Source organism: Cryptotermes secundus, unplaced genomic scaffold (assembly GCF_002891405.2).
Source record: "Cryptotermes secundus unplaced genomic scaffold, Csec_1.0 scaffold72, whole genome shotgun sequence".
In the NCBI taxonomy this organism is placed as follows: domain Eukaryota; kingdom Metazoa; phylum Arthropoda; class Insecta; order Blattodea; family Kalotermitidae; genus Cryptotermes; species Cryptotermes secundus.
In genome coordinates this window covers 846,182-869,407 of record NW_019730103.1, presented here as the reverse complement: position 1 = coordinate 869,407, position 23,226 = coordinate 846,182, and the positions used below count along the sequence as shown (strand labels likewise).

The 23,226-nt window shown below is 46.0% G+C and overlaps 1 protein-coding gene across 5 annotated transcripts in view; it reads right to left on the bottom strand.

Annotated features, from left to right (window-relative positions):
• Positions 1 to 23,226, bottom strand: part of LOC111865994 (LIM domain-binding protein 2) — a 96,833-nt gene that overhangs the window by 18,091 nt on the left and 55,516 nt on the right. Inside the window, exon 1 of one of the 5 annotated variants that reach the window (XM_033752063.1) lies at positions 21,269 to 22,020. The exons of the other annotated variants lie outside the window; for them this stretch is intronic. Coding sequence (XP_033607954.1) covers positions 21,269 to 21,582 — 314 coding nt within the window. The 5' untranslated portion in view covers positions 21,583 to 22,020. Of the gene's footprint in view, positions 1 to 21,268; positions 22,021 to 23,226 lie in introns of those variants that run through there. 5 annotated transcript variants of the gene reach the window in all.

The window sequence follows — 23,226 nt, the reverse complement described above, 5'->3', positions numbered from 1 at the left end:
GCACTTTGATGAGGGTCCACTGAGAGCAAGACCGTAAGACTGGACGCGGGCCGGTGGAGAGATGCTCTTCTCAGAGCAACTGAAGCCTCGGCTGGAGCTCCGCTATAGGATCAGCAGACCCTGTCGGTGAACGACAGTGGGTGGGGGTCAGCCGTTGGCCCCAGTGCGGCTGAGAGGAATCAGCTTTCAAGGGTCTTTATCAGAGGCTCGTGAGGCTCAGTCTGAAAGAGGTTTCTTCATGGGGTGAACAGCCTGTCCATCAGGACAAGTTCGTCACGAAGTATCTCTTGTGAAGGAAACTGTGGGCCCGACTGGAGCTATGCTGTAGATCCAGCTGGGCAGCGAATGGCAGACGGTGTCTGGGACATCGTAGTGCCAGCAGCCAAAGGAAAAGGGCATTATGTCAATGAAGGCTGCTCCCCCATGTCAATTCTCAATACAGACAGACAGAAGGTCTCGAAATTGTTCTTCCTTCACACAACCTTTCCTTTTATGTTTTTACAGCCCTTTCCTCTGTTATCGATCGTCTTCTAGTACCTGGCGAAACCATGTTATTTTCGGTCGTCCCTAAGTATTTTTTTCCGTTACATTTTAATTATAATGTCCTTCTCGGAATCCTTCTTCTACCCATTCGTTTGACAAAGATGAACCACCATAAGCGTTTCTCTTAGTAATTCTGTTTACAAATTTTTAATTTCAAGTTCTTAAAAGAAATTTATTTCTAATCCCTTGTTGTTTTCCCTTTTTATACTTCTAAAAATGTCACATCCTCTGGCTGGCTTTTGTTCCTCTATGTCAGCATCCGCGTTTGGGCTCATGTGTTCCATGATATTCGTGTTATGTGATCAGGTCTATAACTTTTCGTGTCCTTATACTGATCTCTTCGTCAATTCCCCGTTTTCAGTTCACTTCCCAAACAAACAAAAATGTTGAAGTCGCGTCAGTTGGTGATACCCTGTAAAGGGCTGCGAAATATGTGCCGTTACAAAGGCCAGTACTTCGTAAGTACGCAATGATCAATTACCGATCTACTTGCCGAATGGCATTACATTCACAGTGTCATGGGGAAACAATCTGTGTAGAGACTATCGGACATAGGAAAAGTTTAATTAAATAAAGGCAAAATCAAAATAGAATTAACCATGTTAATAATATACAAACCTTTCTGAGCAGGATACAGCCAAGCCACTGGTACTCAAGAAATAATTACCGCTATAACATTAACGGTAATGGGACCTAACCTTACGTCTACTCTGGTAGCGTACAAAACTAATATTCAAAAGTCTGCGTGTTCGATTCCAACCGCTGACATATTCAAATAAAATCCGTGAATATAATGACAACCACTGACTTAAGCCCCCGAACACAGCATATGTTATAGACAATTTCCAACCTAATAGTGGTAATATCTATCGTATTAATGTCTGTAATCGCACCAGATGATCGGGCGAATATTCAGGACCCCGCATTTCTGTATCAAACAAACGCCGTGATTTTAGTCCGCAAGCGAACTATACCGACCGAGCGACCGCCGCTTGTCGGCGAAGTTTAGTGCCAACTTTTGCGGATAGAGGGTGTCGGGTGGTCAGCGCAACGAATCCCCACGGCTGTTAATCTCGGTTTTCTAGACCGGAGCCGCTATTTCCTTGAAATAGCTCCTCAATTATATTGAGGTTGAGTGGACCCTGTTCCAGACCCACTACCTCTCAGAAAATCTGGTAGCGTCGGGAATCGAGCCCGGACCTCTGGATCTGTAGCCAGGAACGCTGACCACTAGACCACAGGCATTTCTGTATCATGTGACAAAACTAGGTCCCCTAAACTGCCTCCAAAGTCAGTATTTATAAAATACTTATACAAATATAACTAGTGTCTTGAATATATGAGCGCACGTAACGGCTTTATTTCGAGTGATTAACGTGTCTGAAGTGCCTGCGTGAGGGGACCNAAATTTTACCATGGCCAAATGTGACTGACGCTGGCGACCTGCACACGCTGGGGCACGAAACTGATTTCGTGTCTGACAAAAAGAAAAAATCTGATGCACTCGTTCATTCATGCACGCGAAGCATCTGACCAGTGGTTCTCAAAATGTGTTCGCGGAGGGGGGGGGGGATGAGCGGCAACCTTTCCTAATGACGAACTTCAATTTTACAGAATTTTTGAAGCTGTAGCTTTAATCATGACCTATAATACACTGGCTAACATTGAACTTTACTAGAGTTCCTGACTAAGTTACCCTAATTTTGCGAGTCAATTGGTTTTAAAGCCGGTCACGGTAGCCGAGCGGTCTAAGGCATGTACTGTCTTCGCTCGCTTGGAAACCGGGATCGTGGGTTCGAATCCCACTCAGGGCATGGATGTTTAGTTTGTGTGTGCGCGTTTTTCTGTGTTTGTGTACAGGTAGAGGCCTTGCGACGAGCTGATAACCCTCCCAAGGAGTCCTACCGAATGTGTAAGATCTAGAAAAACAGAAGTGAACGGAGAAGTTCATGGAGGTAGGCCTAGGCCCACTGGGGCTGTAGTGCCAAGGAAAAAATTGGTTTTAATTCTAGTAAACTTATTTATGAAATGGTTTATACCTAACACGTGCGTGCTAAATAAATAAAAGAGGCATTCGCTACGTGTTGTTGTGTTTACTACACGATTTCGTTGTGCCGAACGAACGGTTTTGCTCCAGTTGCTCTGGGGATGATGCATTGGAATTATGACGGATAATTTGTTGCTTATCTCTTTCATTTATTTAATTGCATTCGTTCATTAAAGTACTATCATTTGTGGAGGTAAGTCGCCTTTGTGCTGCTTTCTCAAACAGACAGTCCGGTTTCGATCCCGTGATCAAGTGAGACTCGTCGTGTAGGAAGTGACATTGGAGCAGGTTTATCTACAACGTGCGTCGGTTTTCCCTCGTTAATCACCATTCCACCACTGTTCTACACTCATCCGCTCCGTGAGATGTCCAACAGTCTCTGAGCTGAGGCTAAGCGCGTCATGCAGTGAGGAAGGACTTCTTACCTTGGATCGCAGCCTAAAGGGACGCAATTGAAAACAAAACGAAACTGAGGTTTCAGTATCACCATCGGCAGGCACCGACTGCAATGACCCAGAGACAAAGTGCCACTGCTACAAGAGCAATGAGCCGTAACGCGGGAACACAGCGAATCTCTGGCTTCTGATACTCAGTAAGCTGTGTGCAATAAAGTCTTATGGATCAGTTCATTGTCTCCTGCATCTCGGAACTACTTACTTACACACAATATATAGCTCAAACATACATACTGTGTCACAGCTGCTTAAGGCAAGAACTGCGAAGCCAGCAGACAGCCGTTGCTAGGGAACGGTTCTGCAAACACACCCGTTGCTAGACATAATATTCGTAACATGCAACAATGAACTAACTGGGAACCGGTGTTCTCTATGCGATCTGTGCGATAGCTAAATGACGGAACAACAGAACTGTTGGCAGAGGTTTCCTATGCGGTCCGTGCCGAGGCTATATAATGAGAAGTTACGATTACGAGGGAGTCTTGAGACGACAGTGAGAAGAGTAGTACGTTGGTGTGAGATAGCCGCCAGCCTGGGAGTTAGTTGAAGCAATGAGTGAGCTGACACACAGCCGCCGGCCAGTAAGGACGTGAATATGGAAGCTGAGGAAGCTACGGCTTTGGAAGCCGTTACCAGGCGACAACCGGTGAGAATACAGCAGACTGAGAAGACTTCGTACGTGCTGTAGTGAAATGCAGAGTGTGTGAATTAGCGTTAGAGCTATACTTAATTGTAGTCACGCTCTGTAAGAGTTCAATAAATCCAATTACAAACTCAAACCCCGTCTATAATCACTCAATCATGTGATAACTGGTGTCAGAAATGAGGTTCATTAAGGCGAAAGCTTAAAGCACGAAAACTGTTGATGCCTCATAACTGTAAATACCGACAGCATTGCAACAGGGTGAGCTACAGCATGGCGCCTGCAGGGGACGCTCATACATTTGCAGGGATACTGCACTGCACCTGCAACAGGGACTGACAGAGCTGTGGAGGTTCCGCACAGCAAATGCAGCAGCCCTTACAATCCCAGAGTTAACCCCGCTGCGCTTGCAGCCCATATTGTCCCGGAGTTAACACACATCACTCGCAGGAGCCCACATAATCCCGGAGTTGGCACACATCACTCGCAGGAGCCCATAATAATCCCGCAGTTAGCACACATCACTCGCAGGAGCCCATAATAATCCCGGAGTTAGCACACATCACTCGCAGGAGCCCATAATAATCCCGCAGTTAGCACACATCACTCGCAGGAGCCCATATAATCCCGGAGTTAGCACACATCACTCGCAGGAGCCCATAATAATCCCAGAGTTAGCACACATCATTTGCAGGAGCCCATATAATCCCGGAGATAGCACACATCATTTGCAGGAGCCCATATAATCCCGGAGTTAGCACACATCATTTGCAGGAGCCCATATAATCCCGGAGTTAGCACACATCACTCGCAGGAGCCCATATAATCCCGGAGTTAGCACACATCACTCGCAGGAGCCCATATAATCCCGGAGTTAGCACACATCACTCGCAGGAGCCCATATAATCCCGGAGTTAGCACACATCACTCGCAGGAGCCCATAATAATCCCGCAGTTAGCACACATCACTCGCAGGAGCCCATATAATCCCGGAGTTAGCACACATCACTCGCAGGAGCCCATAATAATCCCGGAGTTAGCACACATCACTCGCAGGAGCCCATAATAATCCCGCAGTTAGCACACATCACTCGCAGGAGCCCATATAATCCCGGAGTTAGCACACATCACTCGCAGGAGCCCAAATAATCCCGGAGTTAGCACACATCACTCGCAGGAGCCCATAATAATCCCGGAGTTAGCACACATCACTCGCAGAAGCCCATACAATCGCCATGAAGGGCGTACGGGGGAGTGGATGTACAGACCCACATTTTCTTGACATCGGCACTAGCTGGAGGTGAATGGCCAGCTTCACGCCCCTGCCGCTTTACCCCCGGGGAAAGAGTCCCGGTACCCATTGGATAGGAGGCTGGGTCGGCCCGAGATCCAGTCTGGACGTGAAGAAAATTCTTGATCCTACCGGGACTCGAGCTCCGACATCTCGGTCGAACAGCCCGTAGCCAGTCGCTATACCGACTATCCTACCCCCTGTACTGCCGTGTATTCTGGCTAATCATTCCAAAAGTTTTAAGTCATCCCGCTGCCTCCGTCATCTACCCTGAGGATGGAAGCGAGATTCCTTCGAAAAGTTGGTAGCGACCTACTAAAGTCACGGCGTCACATTCCACAGGACAGGGCATCTCCCTTTGCATTCCCTTCTCACGGCGCGGCCCTAATACCGCGCAATGAGTTGCAGAATGCATGCTTATCAAAAACTAAAGGACCTTCAGTGACAGCTGGAGTCACTCGGATTATGGAACACATGTGCTGCCTAAGTGGGCTCTTTTATAGGGAAGCAACCGTGCATGCATTGAGAAACGGGACAGAAATGTTTACTCAGGTCTGCTCACCCCATGTTATTGCTAGCGAGCTGCATGTGTCTTTTCCTTTAATTCACACACGGACACTGACTGGTCACTAAGTGACTTATGCCTATTATTTGTAAAATTGTGCATGAATAACGACTTGCTAGGACGGCCCCAATGCCGATCTGGACTTCGCTGAGAAAAGGAAAAATCCTTGCATCTGGAAGGAATTGGGGGGCACGCGGTAGCGTAGTTGATTGAGGGGCTATGCTACAAGCCGGAAGGTCGCGGGTTCAAGTCCCGATGAGGTCACTGGATATTTTTCAGTTGACCTAATCCTTCCAGCCGCACTATGGCCCTGGGGTCGACTCAGCCTCTAACAGAAATGAGTACCAAGAATTAATTAAATAATTTTCCTGGGGAGTAAAGCGCGGCTGGCGTGTAAGGCTGACAACCTTACCGCCATCTTTGAGCCGAGTGTCTAGATAATGTGGGAGCCTCAACGTCTCACAACCCTATGGGCCTTCACGGCCTGGTACAGGGATAGCTTTACTTACTTTTACTGGAAGGAAATGAAATCCGGCCACGTAGCCGGAGTGATCCGGAAAACTGGACCTCAGTCCAAATCGGACAATTCATTTTGGATTTTTCTAATTTTACATGCCCTTACACGTTATAGCCACCTCTCTCTATAGGCATATTGCTGAATTTTCCTTCTATGGAAAAACCGATGAAATTAGCTGCAGAGCAAGGCTTCTGATTTTATTCAGTAAGCAAAGTTGTGCCTATGCTTAACTAATTAAACACTAGGCTATGAAGGCGTATGGCGGAGTGGATATATACACCCCATTTTCTTGACCTCGGCAACAGTGAGTGGTTAGCTTCACGCCCCGACCGCTTTATCCCTGAGGAAAGAGCCCCCGGTACCCACTGGATGCCAGAGCCGGTCTGGACGACGTGGAGAAGAGAAAATAAAATCTCGGCCGGACCTACGCTTACCCTGGGGGTCCTTCGTGGTTTTCCTTCATTCCCCCAGACAAATTACGAGAAAACGTACACCAGGACCGCTTCCTTCCACATCCTCACCAAATCATTATTCATTCTCGTCCAGTAATTCGATGCTGTATACTACCGTTACAGAAACGGGTTGCAAAAATGTGTACGTGATGTTCTACAGTAGCCTTACCGCGTGTTTCAAGTTCGATCTCTGTGCAAACAGCATAACTAAGGGCTCTGTGTTTCAGTAACATCAAACATGTGATTATAGGATTAGTACCAATATTTTACGAGCGAGACACCGATCTGCAAATCCAAGTTCAGCGCTCCTACTGTAGCGAGGTTCCACATTGAATGTATGAAGTTTTCTGACAATTTACTGCTCTCCTGCAGCCCTCTGAGCCTTTACCCCCACCACACCAAACATTACGAGGCGATCTGAGCACAAATATCGCACCTTTCAAGCTCAGACCAGGCAACACCAATTTCGCGCAAGTGTCCTGTAAAAGACAACTGAACCCGAGTAAATCACGAAAAATGAACGTGAGATTTGATACTTTCATGGCGATCACTACTAACATAACTGTCTTCCGGGAAGCTACGCATTGTAGCCTAGTACAAAGTTAAAAGAAGTCTACCAGAACACACGGCGTCCCATTCCAGAAGACAATATATTCATGAAAAATTATTTTTTGGAAACAAAATGACTTTTCAAGCGAAGCAACGCCCTCTTCAAGGTAGACATGACAGTACTGAGTTAAGATGCGGGTTTTCATACGGCAGAATGACAATGTCAGAAATAGGAGACAAATAAGAAATCTCTATTCAACAGAAGTGCTTAAAGAATCTATGAACTAATACAGGAACACTGTTGTACTGCGTGATACCCACAAACATGAAGCAAAGCACCTGACCTTCCCAGACTTGTCAGTGCCCTACGAAAACCGTGTTGCCAAACCTACTTCACCGGAACTCCAGGTAAAAAACCACATGCATGTCTCCAGCAACTGCGACCGGCAGCCAACAGACCAGTATTCTCGATGGGCCAATGTGGCTTCCAACATTTCTATTATCCCCTGAGAACAAAATTCTGATGAGAACACATGGGCCTAACACGCAATAACGCTAGGAAGTTTCGTACACTTCTCAACAAATACCAAAAAGGCGATACAATCAAAGACGGACGTGGCATGAAGCACATACGGGAAGACAAATGCATGCAAAATATTACTCTGAAGTCACATGGAAAGAGATATATGCGTTGACAGGACGATAACATTAAAATGGACGTTAAGAAAATGTGTCAGTATGGACAGGATTCGTCTGCCCCAGAATATGGACTAGTGAACACAGTAATGAACCTTTCCCATAACTTACCAACTCCATGAAGCCGTGTACTTCTTGAAAAGCCAATTTTCCAAAAATTTCCCGAACCGTAAGTTCATTATCGTGTCGACAAGAGCCCGCCAGTGGTCTTCATCATGAGCCAGAAGAACCCACAATCCTATTTCTCTAACGTCTATTGTAATATTATCTTCTCATCTACGTCTAGGTCTTCCTAGAGGCCTCTTTCCTTCGTGTTTTCCCACCAAAGCCCTTTATGTGTTCCTCCTGTATCCTCAGACGTGCTACACGCCCTGCCAATAAAACCTCATTCTGATTACATTTGGCCAGAAGTACAAGTTATGAAGCTCACCATTATGCAACTTTCTGCTGCCTTTATTATTGCATCCCTCTTGGGTCCCAATATTCTCAGCTTCCTGTTCTGAAACACCCTGTCTACGTCATTCTCTTAAGAGTCAGAGGTTAGTTCTCATACTCATACAATGCTAAAGGCAGGCTTACAGTTCTGTACATTCGGCCCGTGTCATGGCTCAGGCGGTTAGTCGTCGGCTTCAAACTGCGGCGGCCCGGGTTCGAGCCCAGCTCAGGCCATGTGGGATTTGTGGTGGACAAAGTGGCGCTACGGCAGGATTTCTCCGAGTACTTCGGTTTCCCTTGCGAATTCTCATTCCACGGAACCGCTCCACATTCATCATCAGCTAACATCCGGGGCTGGTACAATAGGCCAATTGGTGGCCGACGTACCAAGTGGACTCATGACCTTTGCATTCTTAGCGGGGGGATACAAAAGTTCTGAACTGATTGGGAACATTACCCGAATTTCCTCATGACTCAAATATTGATTGGAGCAGGCAGAGCTCGGTCGATATAGCGACAGGTTACGGGCCGCATGGCCAGGATTCGATACCCGGCAAAGGCAAGAGATTTGTCTCTACTCCACAGCGTCCAGGCCGGGACTGGGTCCCACCAAAATCTAGATTGGTGGAGCTATATCTCCACTCCCCATTCCTCTACGTATTCACGGCGTGATGCTTAATTAATGAAGCAAATGATGAACTTTACCTTTACCATCAAATTCCAATTTGCTACTGTCGTGAATATGTGAGCCATGTCACGTTTTCAAAGGATTTACTAGCTGTTTCTTCATGTTATGACACTGTCCTGCATTGTGTTTACTACGGGCCAACCTTCCTACTAGCGACAACTTGAGTTTCTTCGTTTCTCTGTAAGGTATTCATGTTTTCTCCAAATAACCAACGTAAGTCAGTATGTATATTCAACTGAATTTCAATCCCACATGGTTCGTTTAGATGTAAATGCAGAGAAATATGAGCATATGCTCACTTCCCGTCTAAAGAATTCGGCACGAAATCATAATACAAATACAGCCAATAAATCATTCGAAAATGTGTCGCCAAATATTTGGGTACGCCAACAGAAAATCAAGCACAACTGCTCTCAGGAACAGAGTAAGAGCAGTAAGATCTTGTGGGTCGTAACTTCAAATCAAACAAACTTGGAGTAGTCCCCGTCTGCTATCCAAAACAGTAAACATTAAGACACAAAACTCTCATTCGGACTGCTGTTTCTCCCGGTCTCTGGCAATGATCAGGGGACTTCATGTAGCTGAGCCATTCTTGCGAAGCCGCCAATTGTGCAGCTGCTCAAGAACTTCCCAGCATTTTATGGAACCCGAACTTTATTTACAGTGTTCACAACAGCCCTCCACTAGCCCCTATCCTCAACCAGATCAATCCTATCCATACCACCCTATCCAGTCTCTCTAAGTTCCATTTTATATTATCCACCCACCCATGTCTTGGTCTTCCTAGTGGTGTCTTTTCTTCTGGCTCTTACACCAACATCCCACGTGCACTCCTCTTCTTCACAATTCGTGCTATATTGCCTGCCCATCTAAACCTCCTTGACTTGATCATTCTAATCATACTTGGCGAACATTACAAATTATGAATTTTCTTCAGGGCCCTGTTCTCAAACACCCTCAGTCTATGGTTCTCCCTTAATGTCAGAGACCAAGTGTCACACCCATACGGGACCACAGGCAAAATTATAGTTTTGTATATTCTAATTTTTATGTTTTTAGACAGCAGACGAGACGACAAAAATGTTCTCGACTGAATGGTAGCACGAATTACCCGAGTTCAGTCTCCTCTTAATTTCCTCCTGAATCAGGTTTTGATTTGTTATCGTCGTTCCCAAATATCTTAACTGTGCCACATTTTCAAAACATCTGTCAGCTACCTTTATGTCATGATTTTGCCCTGCATTCTGGTGACGAGACAGCAACATGTACTTAGTTTCCTCTGTGTTCACTTCTAGACTAACGTCCTTAATAGCGTCAAATAGAGTTTATGTGTTTTTCTCTATGGTATCTATGTTATCAGCACAAACACAGCAGTTGAAATGTCTCATTTAATTTCAGCCCATCTGGTTTTCCTGAACCAAAATTGAAACACAATTGCGATAAAGCATCTCCTTGTTTTAGACCATTCTGAATTTGAAAGGCATGACACAAATGTTTATCTATATGGATATCATCATAGGTTTCTTGTAAACACACTTTAATCAGCCTAACTACTTTAATAGCTACCCCAAACTCTATGTGAGCACTGTACATCTCTTCCCTCCGAATTGCATCCGAGGCTTTCTTGAGGTCTACGGACAGTTCATGTTCTGTCTCTCTTACCTTCCTTTCCGATACGAAACATGACCAGTATTTGATCTGTAACACCGAAACCCATCACACTGATAACATCACAAAAAAGTACATGATCAAATCATGGAGGATGAGATACACTGGCCACGTAGCAAGCATAAAGGTCTAATTGTGTACAAAGTAAAGTTAAGTTGTCTCTGTGACACGCCATGAAGGCGTATGAGGGGAGTCGATGTATAGTTCGACATTTTCTTGATGTCGGCACTAGTTGAAGGTGAGTGGTCAGTTTCACGCCCCGGCCGCTTTACCCCCGGCACCCAATGTATACGGGATTGGGTGGGCCTCAGAGTCGGTGTGGAGGATTGGAGAAGTGAAAATTCTTGATCCTACCGGGACTCGAACTCCGACCCCTCCATCATCCAGCCCATAGCCAGTCCCTATACTGATTACGTTATTCCGGCTTCTGGGAAAACGTGAAGGAAAGAGACCAACTGGAGACCCTATGCGTGGATGGTCCGAACTGGACCAGTGGCGGGCTCTTGTGAACATGATACTGAACCTTCGGGCTTCATACACGCGTGGAATTTCTTGACTAGCTAAGGAATTATACGCTTAGAGGGTTCGTCAGTCATGGTGCTATTTAGGCATCAGCCTGGAATGATTAAAGAAGACCGTGAATGCATCTTAGCAATGCGGACAGCCGGAATACAAAGACTGAACCGGCTGCATCCCGAAAGCGTTACTGCTATTTGAAACTGCACGACCGGAGAGTGGGCTAGTGTGAAAACCCATGAAAATGCAGGAAGTAGGTGAGCTCAGGTCAGTTAACTGACCTGTATGCAATGTCGTCTGNGGGGGGGGGGGTGGATTTGTGCGTGTGGACTAGATCCTACCGGCTCAGAAGAGAGATCAGCAATGGGCTTCTGCTAAGAGTACAATGAAACTTCGCATTCCTTGAAGTGACGCTGACCTTGCTGGGAGAAGACTATCAGCTCCTCAAGGAGGAATTCTCCATGCAGTGTATGAGTCAGCAGTCGGTCAGCACAGAACGAAAGCGTCTTCTATACCTTTATTTTAAACATAGACGCGTTATCAGTGAATCTGGAAATATAAGAGCAGTCCGACATGTGCAAACGTTACGTTCAACGCTGAGGCCCTCAAACTGATTTCAAGTTCCCGCGATACACATATCTTCTGAGCGAGGTTTCGAAGTTCTGAAGGCACTGAACTCCTACCTTAGACTGCTTGAAGCCAATGCACGAATGTACTTGGAAGACATGCAACGTCATGCTGAGAGAGAGGACGACAACATTGGTAAAACCTGTGGTTATAAGTTTCGTACGGGTTCTGATCCCAGTAAGTTGTGCTTAATTAAGCACCACATCGTGAAGATATACATATGAAGGGAGTGCTTATACCGTTAGCTGATCACGGTGGCCGCGCGGTCTAACCATGAATTGTCTTTTTTCTTTTCCTTGGCACTACAGCCCCAGTGGGCCTAGGCCTACCTCCGTGAACTTCTCCGTTCACTTCGGTTTTTCTAGATCTTACACATTCGGTAGGACTCCTTGGGCGAGTGATCAGCTCGTCGCAAGGCCTCTACCCGTACACAAACACAGAAAAACGCACACATACAAACTAAACATCCATGCCCTGTGTGGGATTTGAACCCACGATCCAGGTTTCCAAGCGAGCGAAGACAGTACATACCTTAGACAGCTCGGCTACCGTGGCCGGCATGAACTGTCTTCGCCCGCTCGAAAAGTGGGACCGTGGATTGGAATCCCACTCGAGGTATGAATGTCTCTGTGTAGGTAACGGCTCCCGTCCAAGGGGTCCTACCGACTGTGTATAGATTGAGATACTTAAAAAGGGGCAAGGTCCACAAGCAGATACAAGTAGATATTATCGTTACCTCTGGGTTTACTTAAGTGAACAAGCTGGCTAAAGCGGTAACGCTTATGGCTCGTATATCCGGTTCTAACTTCATGGGTGGGGGGACATCCATCTTTTCGAACTGACGTTTTTCGTTGCTTTCCTCAATCAATGCCGGGACAGGGCCTTAAATTTAGAGCGTGGCAGCTTCATCACCTCAAAATTCCACGTTTCACCATCTTCCTTTCTTCCGACCCTCGTCTCGGTTACTGGCCACGTCACATCCTTATCCTAGCCATTATACGGACGCACGCGGCTACCTTGGCGCCCGGACAGCTGAACAGCTGTCCGGGAACTGAAGCCGGGGCATCCAGCACGCGGTCTAGTTACTAACCGAAATGTCCCGGCTCCCGAGCCATTCATCATAACTTTCGGCCAAATGAATGCCTGAATCAAAGGCGCCTGAAATCGGATAGGATGGTTTTCGGGGAGTGAAGACAGCATCGCAGCGGTTGCCACAGGACCTAATACCTTCTATCTGACCAATTTGTGAGCAGCGGCAGTGTCTTATTGTCAGTGCGTGTGTTTCTGCCAGTTTTCGAAGCAATACGTGAGTTTTAACTTGCACATTGCTTATATCAACTTAATTACATACACTAGCACATGTACATCGTGTACTTCGATCGCTTCCAACAGGTTCATTAGGCCGCCAGATTAAATTAGAAGTGTGTCGCCTAATTTCGGATACTTTCGGGCACACGAAATTAGGAACTACTTTTGCCGAGTATGGCACTCGATAAGCATTCGAATTTGAATTGTGACTCAATCCTTTCTTCATGTGAACTCGTTTAAAACTATGTAGTTATTTCCCATATAGTCATGTAATTAATATTTCTAAAATATGGCTGTTTCATCTTCATGAAAAATAAGACTTCTGTACGTACTGTAGATCTATATACGAGGGTAAGTCAGTTAGTTACAAATGGATATAGAACATAACAAATAATAGTACTGATTTGAAAAATGCTTTTATTTCTCAACATAATCTCCCTGTACATTGAGGCACTTGTCCTATCGTTTCACAACCCCCTGAAAACCAGCAGCACAAAATTCTTTGGGCTGCTGTCGGAACCAGGCCGTCGGGAAAACGTTTAGCCGAAAGATGATGTTTAAGAGGGCCGAACAAATGCAATGAAACTCTTAATGGACCAAAATTCTTTCGGGGAGCTATAAACGGCTTTCTGCGACATTTTCGCGATCTTATGAATGGTAAACCAGGTTTATTGACACCCGGTGACAATATTGCGACATTTAACAACTTTCTTCACAAAAGAACTAACTCTAACTCCATGGAGTAAGAGTCCTTGAGGAAGCCAACAGTCACTCAGCTTTTACGTTACCCGAAAGCGAAAGTGCGCTCAAAAATGTTAAATCTAAACAGTTCTAAATCTGTAGGAAACAATGCGCGAGGCAGCACGAACGCCAGTTTCCCTGGCACACTTAACTGCACTATTTACTGCGAAGGAAGGGTACAAAGAAAGGAGAAAACATATGACGAAAGGAAGGAACAGAAAAAAAATGAAGGGGAGGAAAAAGGAAGAAACATGGCGAAAGGCAGGAATAAAGGAAGACAGAAACGAATGACGGAAGAAAGGAAAAACGAAGGAAAGGAGGGAGATATTGAGAAACGAAGAATAGAGGAAAGAAATTAAATGGATGAAGGAGAAGAGACAGGAAGAAAACTTGAAGGATGAATTGAAAAATGAAGATAAAGGAAGAAATGCGGAAGGAAGGACGGGAAAATATGAAACAAAAGAAGTGAAGGAATAAAATAGGTTCAAATTGGAACAGAAGAACGAAGGAAAGGCAGTAATAAGAAAGGAGGGGGTATCGCGCTGAAGGATATGCATTGTGGGAATATTTAACAAATGCAGATACAGTTCTACCGCGCGCATGAGAGGGGCCCGGGTTGCGGGTTGCCCAACCAAATTTAGTTCCCCGCTCGATAAGGGACTGAATCATTGCCGCCATGTTGAAACCACCCAGTTTACCCAGCGGACTTCAAGGTTGCATTCAAGGTAGGAAGCCGGCCGAAGCGTGATGCTTGCCACTCACCTCCACTCCCCCACACATATTGAGAATGGCATGAAGCTCTGACATTGGGACAAATTTTACCTTTTGACATGCACTTATTTATCATGAGGTATGACACGTCAGACCGCTAAAATGCGCTGCGTCTGCGAAAAATGCGCTTTAATGTTTGTTCAGCGAGCTCTGGGTGTCGTTCGCACCTCAGTGCAGTGCCAGTGATCTTGCAATAAGTATTCGATCCAAATATTCTTCGAAGGCAACACTCAGAGAATCCTACTGGCAGACACGATGCCGAGCATAATTTTGCAGTTTACTAACGCCGTACCGGGGCGACAACTTCTCTGGCGTGTATGTGCGGCGGGTAGCCTGAAACACAGCTGTTCTCACTCTGCATCAACGCAAATGCAACGAATTACGAAAGCTTAAACAGTAAAGGCGCATCCACATTACTCGTGCTCGCCAGGCTTGTGCTCGTCGGGAGACTCGTCTGGCTTTTATTTGTGCTCGTAAATTTTCGTCCACACTACTTCAGTTGCTCGCCAGGCTTCGGCGCGTGAGGATCCGTATATTTACTCGTAGTGTGTATAGGCTGTAGTCGTATTTTCATTTATTGGCTATAGTTTTAAATTAAAAATTTAAAATTTGCTTGTCTCGTGACTTGTCATATCGTCCACATTACTCGCGAGTATAGCGAGTCGCACGAGCACGAGTAATGTGGACGCGCCTTAAGAAAGCTGCTGTCCTACCTCTTCAATATGAGAAAACGGCTCAGTTTACACTGCACATATTCGCCAAAATGCTCGGGGCAAATAAATAATTTTGCTCATAATTTTAACAGTGGGCCAGAGAGAATGTGTCGTCATCAGTGACACTTCGATACACAGAACGTTATCTAGGTCCTTGGAAACGTCCACTTCCCCCAGGCAAGGGAGCTCCCGACAGCTTACAGCTGGAGCTTTATGGCGACTGTCTTATCCAGAATCGCTTCCAGGGACGTTTGTCCATGAACACTCCTGGCTACCACAATCTCCCTATCTGGACCTCTACAATTACTTTCTTTGTGCAGGTATCTCTAAAAGACAAGAGGTACAGGAACAACACTCACACTGTTAAAACTGAAGGAAATAATTTTATCTGACATCGAAACCATTGCAATAATTCCACGCTGGAGCGAAAATGGAAATATAGGAACAGAAATGGGGCTGTTCTCATGAACAAATTCTCACGAGTTCATATGTTGGCAGCGGTACACACAATAACTTATTCTCCAGAGTCCCCGGCGCTACTTTAAAGCCAAAATCATTCCTGCACATTAAGCGCATAATAAAAGTAATTTAAACTGAAGCGTATTTTGTTCGACCTTGGATCTGAGATAGCGCCCTCTAGATAAGAATCACATGAACTAACACAACCGTAGCAACACCGACAACAGCAAATCCAGCCATAGACACGGTGCTGTGCCAGTTAAATTAAATTAAATTCGCTTAGTGGGGGGTGGAGTCCGACTGGGTCCACTTGGCACGGCGGCCACAGATTGGCCTACTGTACCTGCCCCGGGTGATTGTGATGTAGAATTTGGTGGAATGAAGATTGGCAGGGGAAACCGAAGTACTCGGAGAAAACCCGCCCCAGCGCCACTCTGTCCACAACAAATCCCACTTGACCAGACGGTGGGAATCCAGCGACTAACCGCTTTAGCTATGGCGTGGCCTGCTGTGCCAGTTACGCCCAACTCATACTCTCAATAACCTATCTTCATATGATCCCTCTTAATGTTATCATGTCTCCTCATTTAGAATGCTGTATGCATCCCACGGCTTCCCAAGCCACATCTACAAAAATTAGCTGAGCTGTATAAATCACGACGTTTCTCGTTGTGTAACATCCCGAACAGTTCACATCAATTTCTGCAAGCCCAAATATTTGCCTGCATACTTTGCTTTCTTCCCTGAGAGGATGAGACCGCCTTTCATGAAAACAAAACTGGCACATCCTGCTTGGAAAGCATGGGATGGGACGGTGGAGTTTTGGGAGTGAATGACAACAAGCACTCATAGAATCTACACTATTAACTGCAACAAAAACAACTTTTAGCCTACTTTCCTTATTTTGAACAAATAAAAGTAGGCTCGACATCACTCTGCGTGTGCGCGCGCGTGCCTATGTGAACCCCCCCCCCCGCTATTAACTTTTGAATGGCTCAACCAATCTTTATGAAACTTGGTATGACTATCATGGCACGTGAGCCCATATCAATGGCGTATTTCATAAATCCCTCCCATCAGTAATACCAACATTACAGCCTCTCAAATTTCTTGAATTCCCCTACCAATCTTCATGAGACTTGGTAGGTACATCGTGCCATATGGAGCCTTTATAAAGTCCTTAGATCAGTAATACCAACATTACATTCCCTCAATTTATTGGGGTAATAACCGAACCGTAATGTTAAATGCATGGACCGATCATCATGGCCTGTACTAATCTTCATGTATGGCCGCGCCATAGCTCAAGCGGTTAGTCGCTGGCTTCCTACCGCGGCGGCCCGGGTTCGATCCCGGGTCTGGTCAAGTGGGATTTGTGGTGGACAAAGTGGCGCTGGGGCAGGTTTTCGCCCAGTACTTCGGTTTCCCCTGCCAATCTTCATTCCACCAATTGCTCCACAATCACCCTCTTCACCTATCATCTGGGGCTGGTACAATAGGCCAGAAGTGGCCGCACTACAAGGGACTTAGTCCCACCCCACTAGTAATAAAAAAATCTTCATGTAACTTGGTAAGTACAGCATATCATGCCACCTAAGGCCAACTCAACGGTGTACTTAATAAATCCTCTCATCAGTAGCACCGACACTACAGCCGCTCCAGTTGTTGAGGTAATATCCTTAATATAACCCGAATTCCTGAACCGATCGTCATAAAACTTGGTATATGCGCCATGGGATCTGAGCCCATATCAATGGTGCACTTCATAAATCACTCCCATCAGTAATACCAACACTGCAGGCTCCCAAGTTGTATTGCTTCATTAACTTCATTACGCAGATACTAAAGTCTGTTTCTACTTGTCGTACCGCATACTCAAATTACAGAGAAGTGGAAGCAGGCGATCAGTTCTTCCCATAATATTGTATTTTAGCATCCTGCTGCATTAATATATCATTTATTTCATACAATATAGTTCCGTCTACAATGAAACTTATTGTTCCCTCTCTTTCTTATAACATGTTTCGGCCGTACACGGTCATCATCAGGTGTCACTAATTCGCTGAATTCTTGCACCTATGTCCAACTTGAGAATGCGATATCTCCTAACTTAAAACAGATTGACCTTAATTCAAATCAATAGAACTAGTTAACTTCAGTTAAGATTTCAATATTTTGCTTGAGGTCGCCGTCCATTTACCCAGACGACATGGTCTGAGGTCGCCTACTTGGGTTCACTTGCGCACCGGCATGGGTGTTCATGTGTTGTGTAGTTTTATTGTTAACTTTGCTACATTTTGTTCTACCTTAGTTTACTGCTTTATACTCGTATATGCTGCTTTCTCTGTAGGCTCTTCACCCTGTCTACCGTTTGTGTGTAAGTCTTATGAAGGTTCGGCGTGCAGCACAGCGTAACTGAAGGTGTCTGTACTGCTGCCTTGTGTAAAGCTCGTGTAATGCCTCGAATATGGGGCTGTGTGTATCGATGTGTCACGCGTATGTAGGTTGTCTTTACTCACTTAACGAATGTGATACCTTTCCAAGGTACTCAAATGTTTTCCTTTCCTTCCTGTTGTCACAGCAGCCACAGTGCCCGCTATGGTCCCCTATGTATGTCCAGTGTTCTGCATACCCAGAGTTGTTGTTGTTGTTGTTGTTGCTTCTGATGTCATGAATACGTTCTTTATATCTGATATTAAATGTCCGTCCCGTTTGTCCGATGTATTTCAGTTCCCAAAAGTTCTTGTTTGTTTTTTATTGTTGGCGCTGTTTCCTGGATTTCAATTTTTAAATATTCTAAACCGATTTCTTGCATGACTTAGATGTCGATTTCATGTATGACACGTACCGATTTCTAATCAATAACAGAAACTGATACTTGGTACACATAAGCTGTCCAAATTAACGTGACAAACATATATATATATATATATACCAAATCTGCTCTGCAGCGATCATAATCATTACTTGCTTACTCATGGAGGAGCCGCCAATTCTGCAGCTACTCAAGAACTTCCCAGCATTTTATGGAACCCGAAGGTTCATTACCGTGTTCACTAGAGCCCTCCACTGTCCCTATCCTGAGCCAGATTTATCCAATCCATACCATCCCATCCTATCTCTCTAAGATCCATTCTAATATTGTCCACCCACTACACCTTGGTCTTCCCTGTGGTCTCTTTCTTTCTGGCTTTCCAACCAATATCCTATACGCATTCGTCTCCCCCATTCTTGCTACATGCCCTGCCGACCTTATCCTTCCGTGACTTGATCATTCTAATTATACTTGGAGAAGAGTACAAGTTATGAAGCTCCTCTTTATGCAGTTTTCTCCAACCTCCTGTCACTTCATCTCTCTTCGGTCCAAATATTCTCCTCAACACCCTGTTCTCAAACACCCTCAGTCTATGTTCCTCCCTTAATGTCAGAGACCACGTTTCACACCCATACAGAACCAAAAGCAAAATTTTATGAAACAAAATGGAAACGCGAGCTCTACAAACTATGTGGCTACAGCCTCGCGGTAACAGTGCCACTGCAGTCCTTTACGTGACACAACTCATTCAGACGGCAGGGAATGGGTCAGGCAGTTCACTCTGCGGTACTCAGTGTGATAAGATATCGGATCTTACTTCTTAGTTCGTCTGTTTCATGTTAGCAGCTTCATGACCCCGTTCTCCACTCACCGACAGCTAACGTGTACTGGACCTCAGTAGTCGACACTGTCACTACTCTTGCCCTTGGGGTTTATTTATAACCAAAACCGTGACTGGAATTAAAAGATAACTTGCCTTAGTTCCTAAATACCATGCCACATGGTACATGGGGTGGGAAACCTTGGCACTAGATGCAGATAAGTTATACGAGGTGGTATCGGAAAGTTCACGGACTGTTACTGTTGTAACTATATCGGTGAAAGAAGATGAGATGGGAGGCCAAGTTCACATTTCCAAAAGCCTGTTGCATCAGTCTACCACGTGACACCGCGCTTTTTCAACTTCGTGTTTCATTTTGTCTGCGATGGATGGCAAAATCGAGCGACGTGTCTGCATCAAGTTCTGTGTGAAGCTCGGTAAATCCACTATCGAGGATTCGTGAGGCTTCTGAAGAACATTCTTTAAGCCGGACAGCGGTTTTTGAATGGCATCCACGTTTCAGGGCTGGCTGAGTGTCACTTGAAGATAACGAACTTTCAGGGCGACGACGGAACAGCAGAACGATACAAAATATTGGAAAAATTCAAGAACTCATCCACGAAGACCGTCGTCGAACAATCCATGAGCTCGCAGACACCGTTTGGAACAGTTATGGAGTTTGCCAGGAGATCATAACAGAAAATCTGAACATGCGCCACACTGCTCCTTCATCACGACAACGCGCCCGCCCACACGTTCCCGTAAACCAGTTTGTGACTAACAACAGCATGGTTATCGTTCCCTACTCGCCGGACTTAGCCCCCTTGTGATTTAGCTTTGTTTCCCAAATTGAAAATGCAACTGAAGGGACGACGTTTTGAAACAGAATCTGACATCCAACGGGAGTCACAAGCGGCACTCGACAGCATTGAGGGAAGTGACTTCCACGGTGCCTCTGAAGCGCGGGAAAACAATGGGGTCGGTGTATACGTTCCCAAGGAGACTGTTTTGAAGGAGATGACAGCCGAAAGTGAACAAGTTAAGCCAGCACTTCTTTTTTGGCCTGTTCCGGAAACTTTCCGATACACCTCATAAGCATCAGGTTTCGGCTACTTTGCCCTGATACCTACTGAAGTTATATGGTTCTAGTTTAGTGCCTTCAGTCCAGAAAGCAAGAAATTATGGCCAGAACCGGAAATCTGGAGATCTTCAGTGAAAGGTGGGGAAGTGGCAACTGTTCTAAAACTGCTAAATTTAGAGATTTCAAATCAATGCGTCTAGGTTAGCGATATTACAATGACATAAAAGTACCGCGATTTTCTTCCTAGGAAGAGACGTTAACATTCCAGCCAGAGATTCCCAGGCTCTTTCAAATCGTGACATATATTTGAAATCACGGTGCCAGATCATGCAATAATTCCGCCGTGTTGCGGGGCACATGTTGGGAACAGCTACTCTCTGCCTCACTGATATGGTTAAAAAAGGGCTGTTCAATTTCGCGGTGTGTTTATGCTTCAAGTTCCAGTTTTCCTCATTTAACAAACAAAAGTTCCCATAAACGTACCTGCTTTAACTGACTATATGTGGGACGTCTGTTACGAAGGGACACAATTTGCTGTTTAAAATCAATGCCTTTCAATCCCGATGAAGACGCCACACTCTTCAATCATTGGTCGATATCCGGTTCTTAAACTGGGTAACATAAGGGTACGTGTGAGTGTGATTTCTCGCTGTCAAGTATTCATGTGTGTCCGCCGCGGCAGAGAGAGGAATCAAACTGCGTAATCCACTAGCCACATCCAAAACCAAACTCAGCTGAGAGAGGACCGACATTTCTAAGAACATGCTCAGCCGGCAAGACGCCATGAAATGAAGAAGCAGCACCCGCCGAGCGACCCAGGTGGCTGCGGGGTGGGGTGGGGGGAGACAAGAGGAGGGAACCACCTCACCTGTAGTACGGACTTCCAAAGGGCGAGCAGTAGAAGGGATCGTTGTGCACGTGGGGCATCCCTGGCATCATGGGGCACATGGCAGGGTGCGGATGGTGATGGCCGGGTAGCGGGTTCATGTGATGAGGATGCTGGTGTTGTGCTGCTGCTGCCGCCGCCGCAGCCGCCACCGCCGCCGGATGAAGATGAGCAGCTGGGGGCACCGGAGGCAGGGAGTCCGGTCCGCCGCCGCCTCCCACCAAGGGGCCCGCCCCCGCTGCCACCGATCCTGCCCCGGCACTGTTCGTATTGCTGGTTCGGCTGCGAACGGGCATAGAGGAGCCACCACCCGCAGCAGATGACTTCCAACACGGCCCCACACTCACACCACCCACTATAAACGGCGACTCCAGGGCTTCGAACCAAACACTAGGAATGGGAACCTCCCCCTCGAAGACACCAGCACACAGTGCAGGGGGAGGCAGCTGACTTTATTGCCTAAACCACCTCACCCCCTGCTGCGAGGCATGGTGACGGAACTCCATGACGCACTCACTGTAACCTGACGGCACTTGTCACAATCTTTTTTATTTCCCTCTTCTTCTCCACGTGAAACAATTCGTTACGGAACAAGCAGCAACCGTCAAGCAGGCAAGTCAACTCGCCAACACCACACATACCGTACCAACACAAGACGAGGGGGACAGGGGGAAGCATCGGCCGGCCGGCCGGCAGGCTGGCCAGGCAGCGCAGCAACCATTGTACACGGCATGGCTGCCACACTTTCAGGTCCTTTAGCTAGGGATCCACCAGCTCAAAATTACACTAAAAACCGGCTCGTAGCACACGATCTATCCTCTTACTGTACGTACACCTCTTCAGGAAAAGAACAACACTACAAACACATCGCACGCGCCCTATCTAGCCATTCGTTATAGAAACCGAAACCAAACGCAACCAGATGCAGACTTCACCACGTGGGATGACAAAATAAACAATCTAGCAATGTTCCAGAACAGAACGGCACAGAAGGAAAATACGCCATTTCAACACCTTCTAGCGAAGAAATTAAACCTAGCGACGTGCCATTCTATTGGCAACCCTGACCAATGGCCGGGCTACTTTCATCTACTCTCGCGCCAGGGATTGGAGATGATTTCCTATTGGCTGGCCCAGTTCTTGTCACGTGATAACAAAACGAGCGCTCGGAAAAAAAAAACTTTGTTCCAACAGCCTAAAAAGCCGTGGAAAAAGGATTCCACGCGCTGTTTACACTTGTCAACAAGAGTTAACGGCTATTTAAAACTGTTCTACTTTGGACAGGCAACTGTCATCGCGAACCGGGTGGGGTATGCGGTTTTTTTTTATTTACACATTTCGCTGGAAATGTTGCAGCGTCAATATATCGACGTCAACAGTGAAGTCGATAATGTGACGACGACGGCAGTGCAGCGTGGCCGAACCGCGAAGGTGGGCCACGCTGACTTCAATACAGTCACCCACTGAACCCTACTGTACCACGTCGATGGGAAGCGAAGAACGACAAAATGAATTCATGACATGTCTGTTACCATTCAATATGGAATCCCTCTCCTACAAACCTAAAATTTAAAATACACAACGCCACAATTTAACATGTAGTCTGTATGGGTTCATTTGGTATCTGACCTTACGTCCTTCTGAGAAGAGAGCAGTCCCTCAGTTAATCTAGAAGCTGAAGGTTCATGACAGTATTCACAAGAGCCCGCCACTGGTCCCCATCCTGAGCCAGATGAATCTAGTCCTCAACCATCACATTTCTTTAAGATACGTTTTAATAAGATCGTCCCATCTATACCGATGTCCTCCAAGTAGCCTCTTTCCTTCAGGCTTCTCTGCTAATATAACGTATTCATTTCTATTATCTCCCATTCGTTCTACATGTCCCGCCCACATTATCCTTCATTTTATTATTCTAAGAATATTTGGCGTGGAGCTTC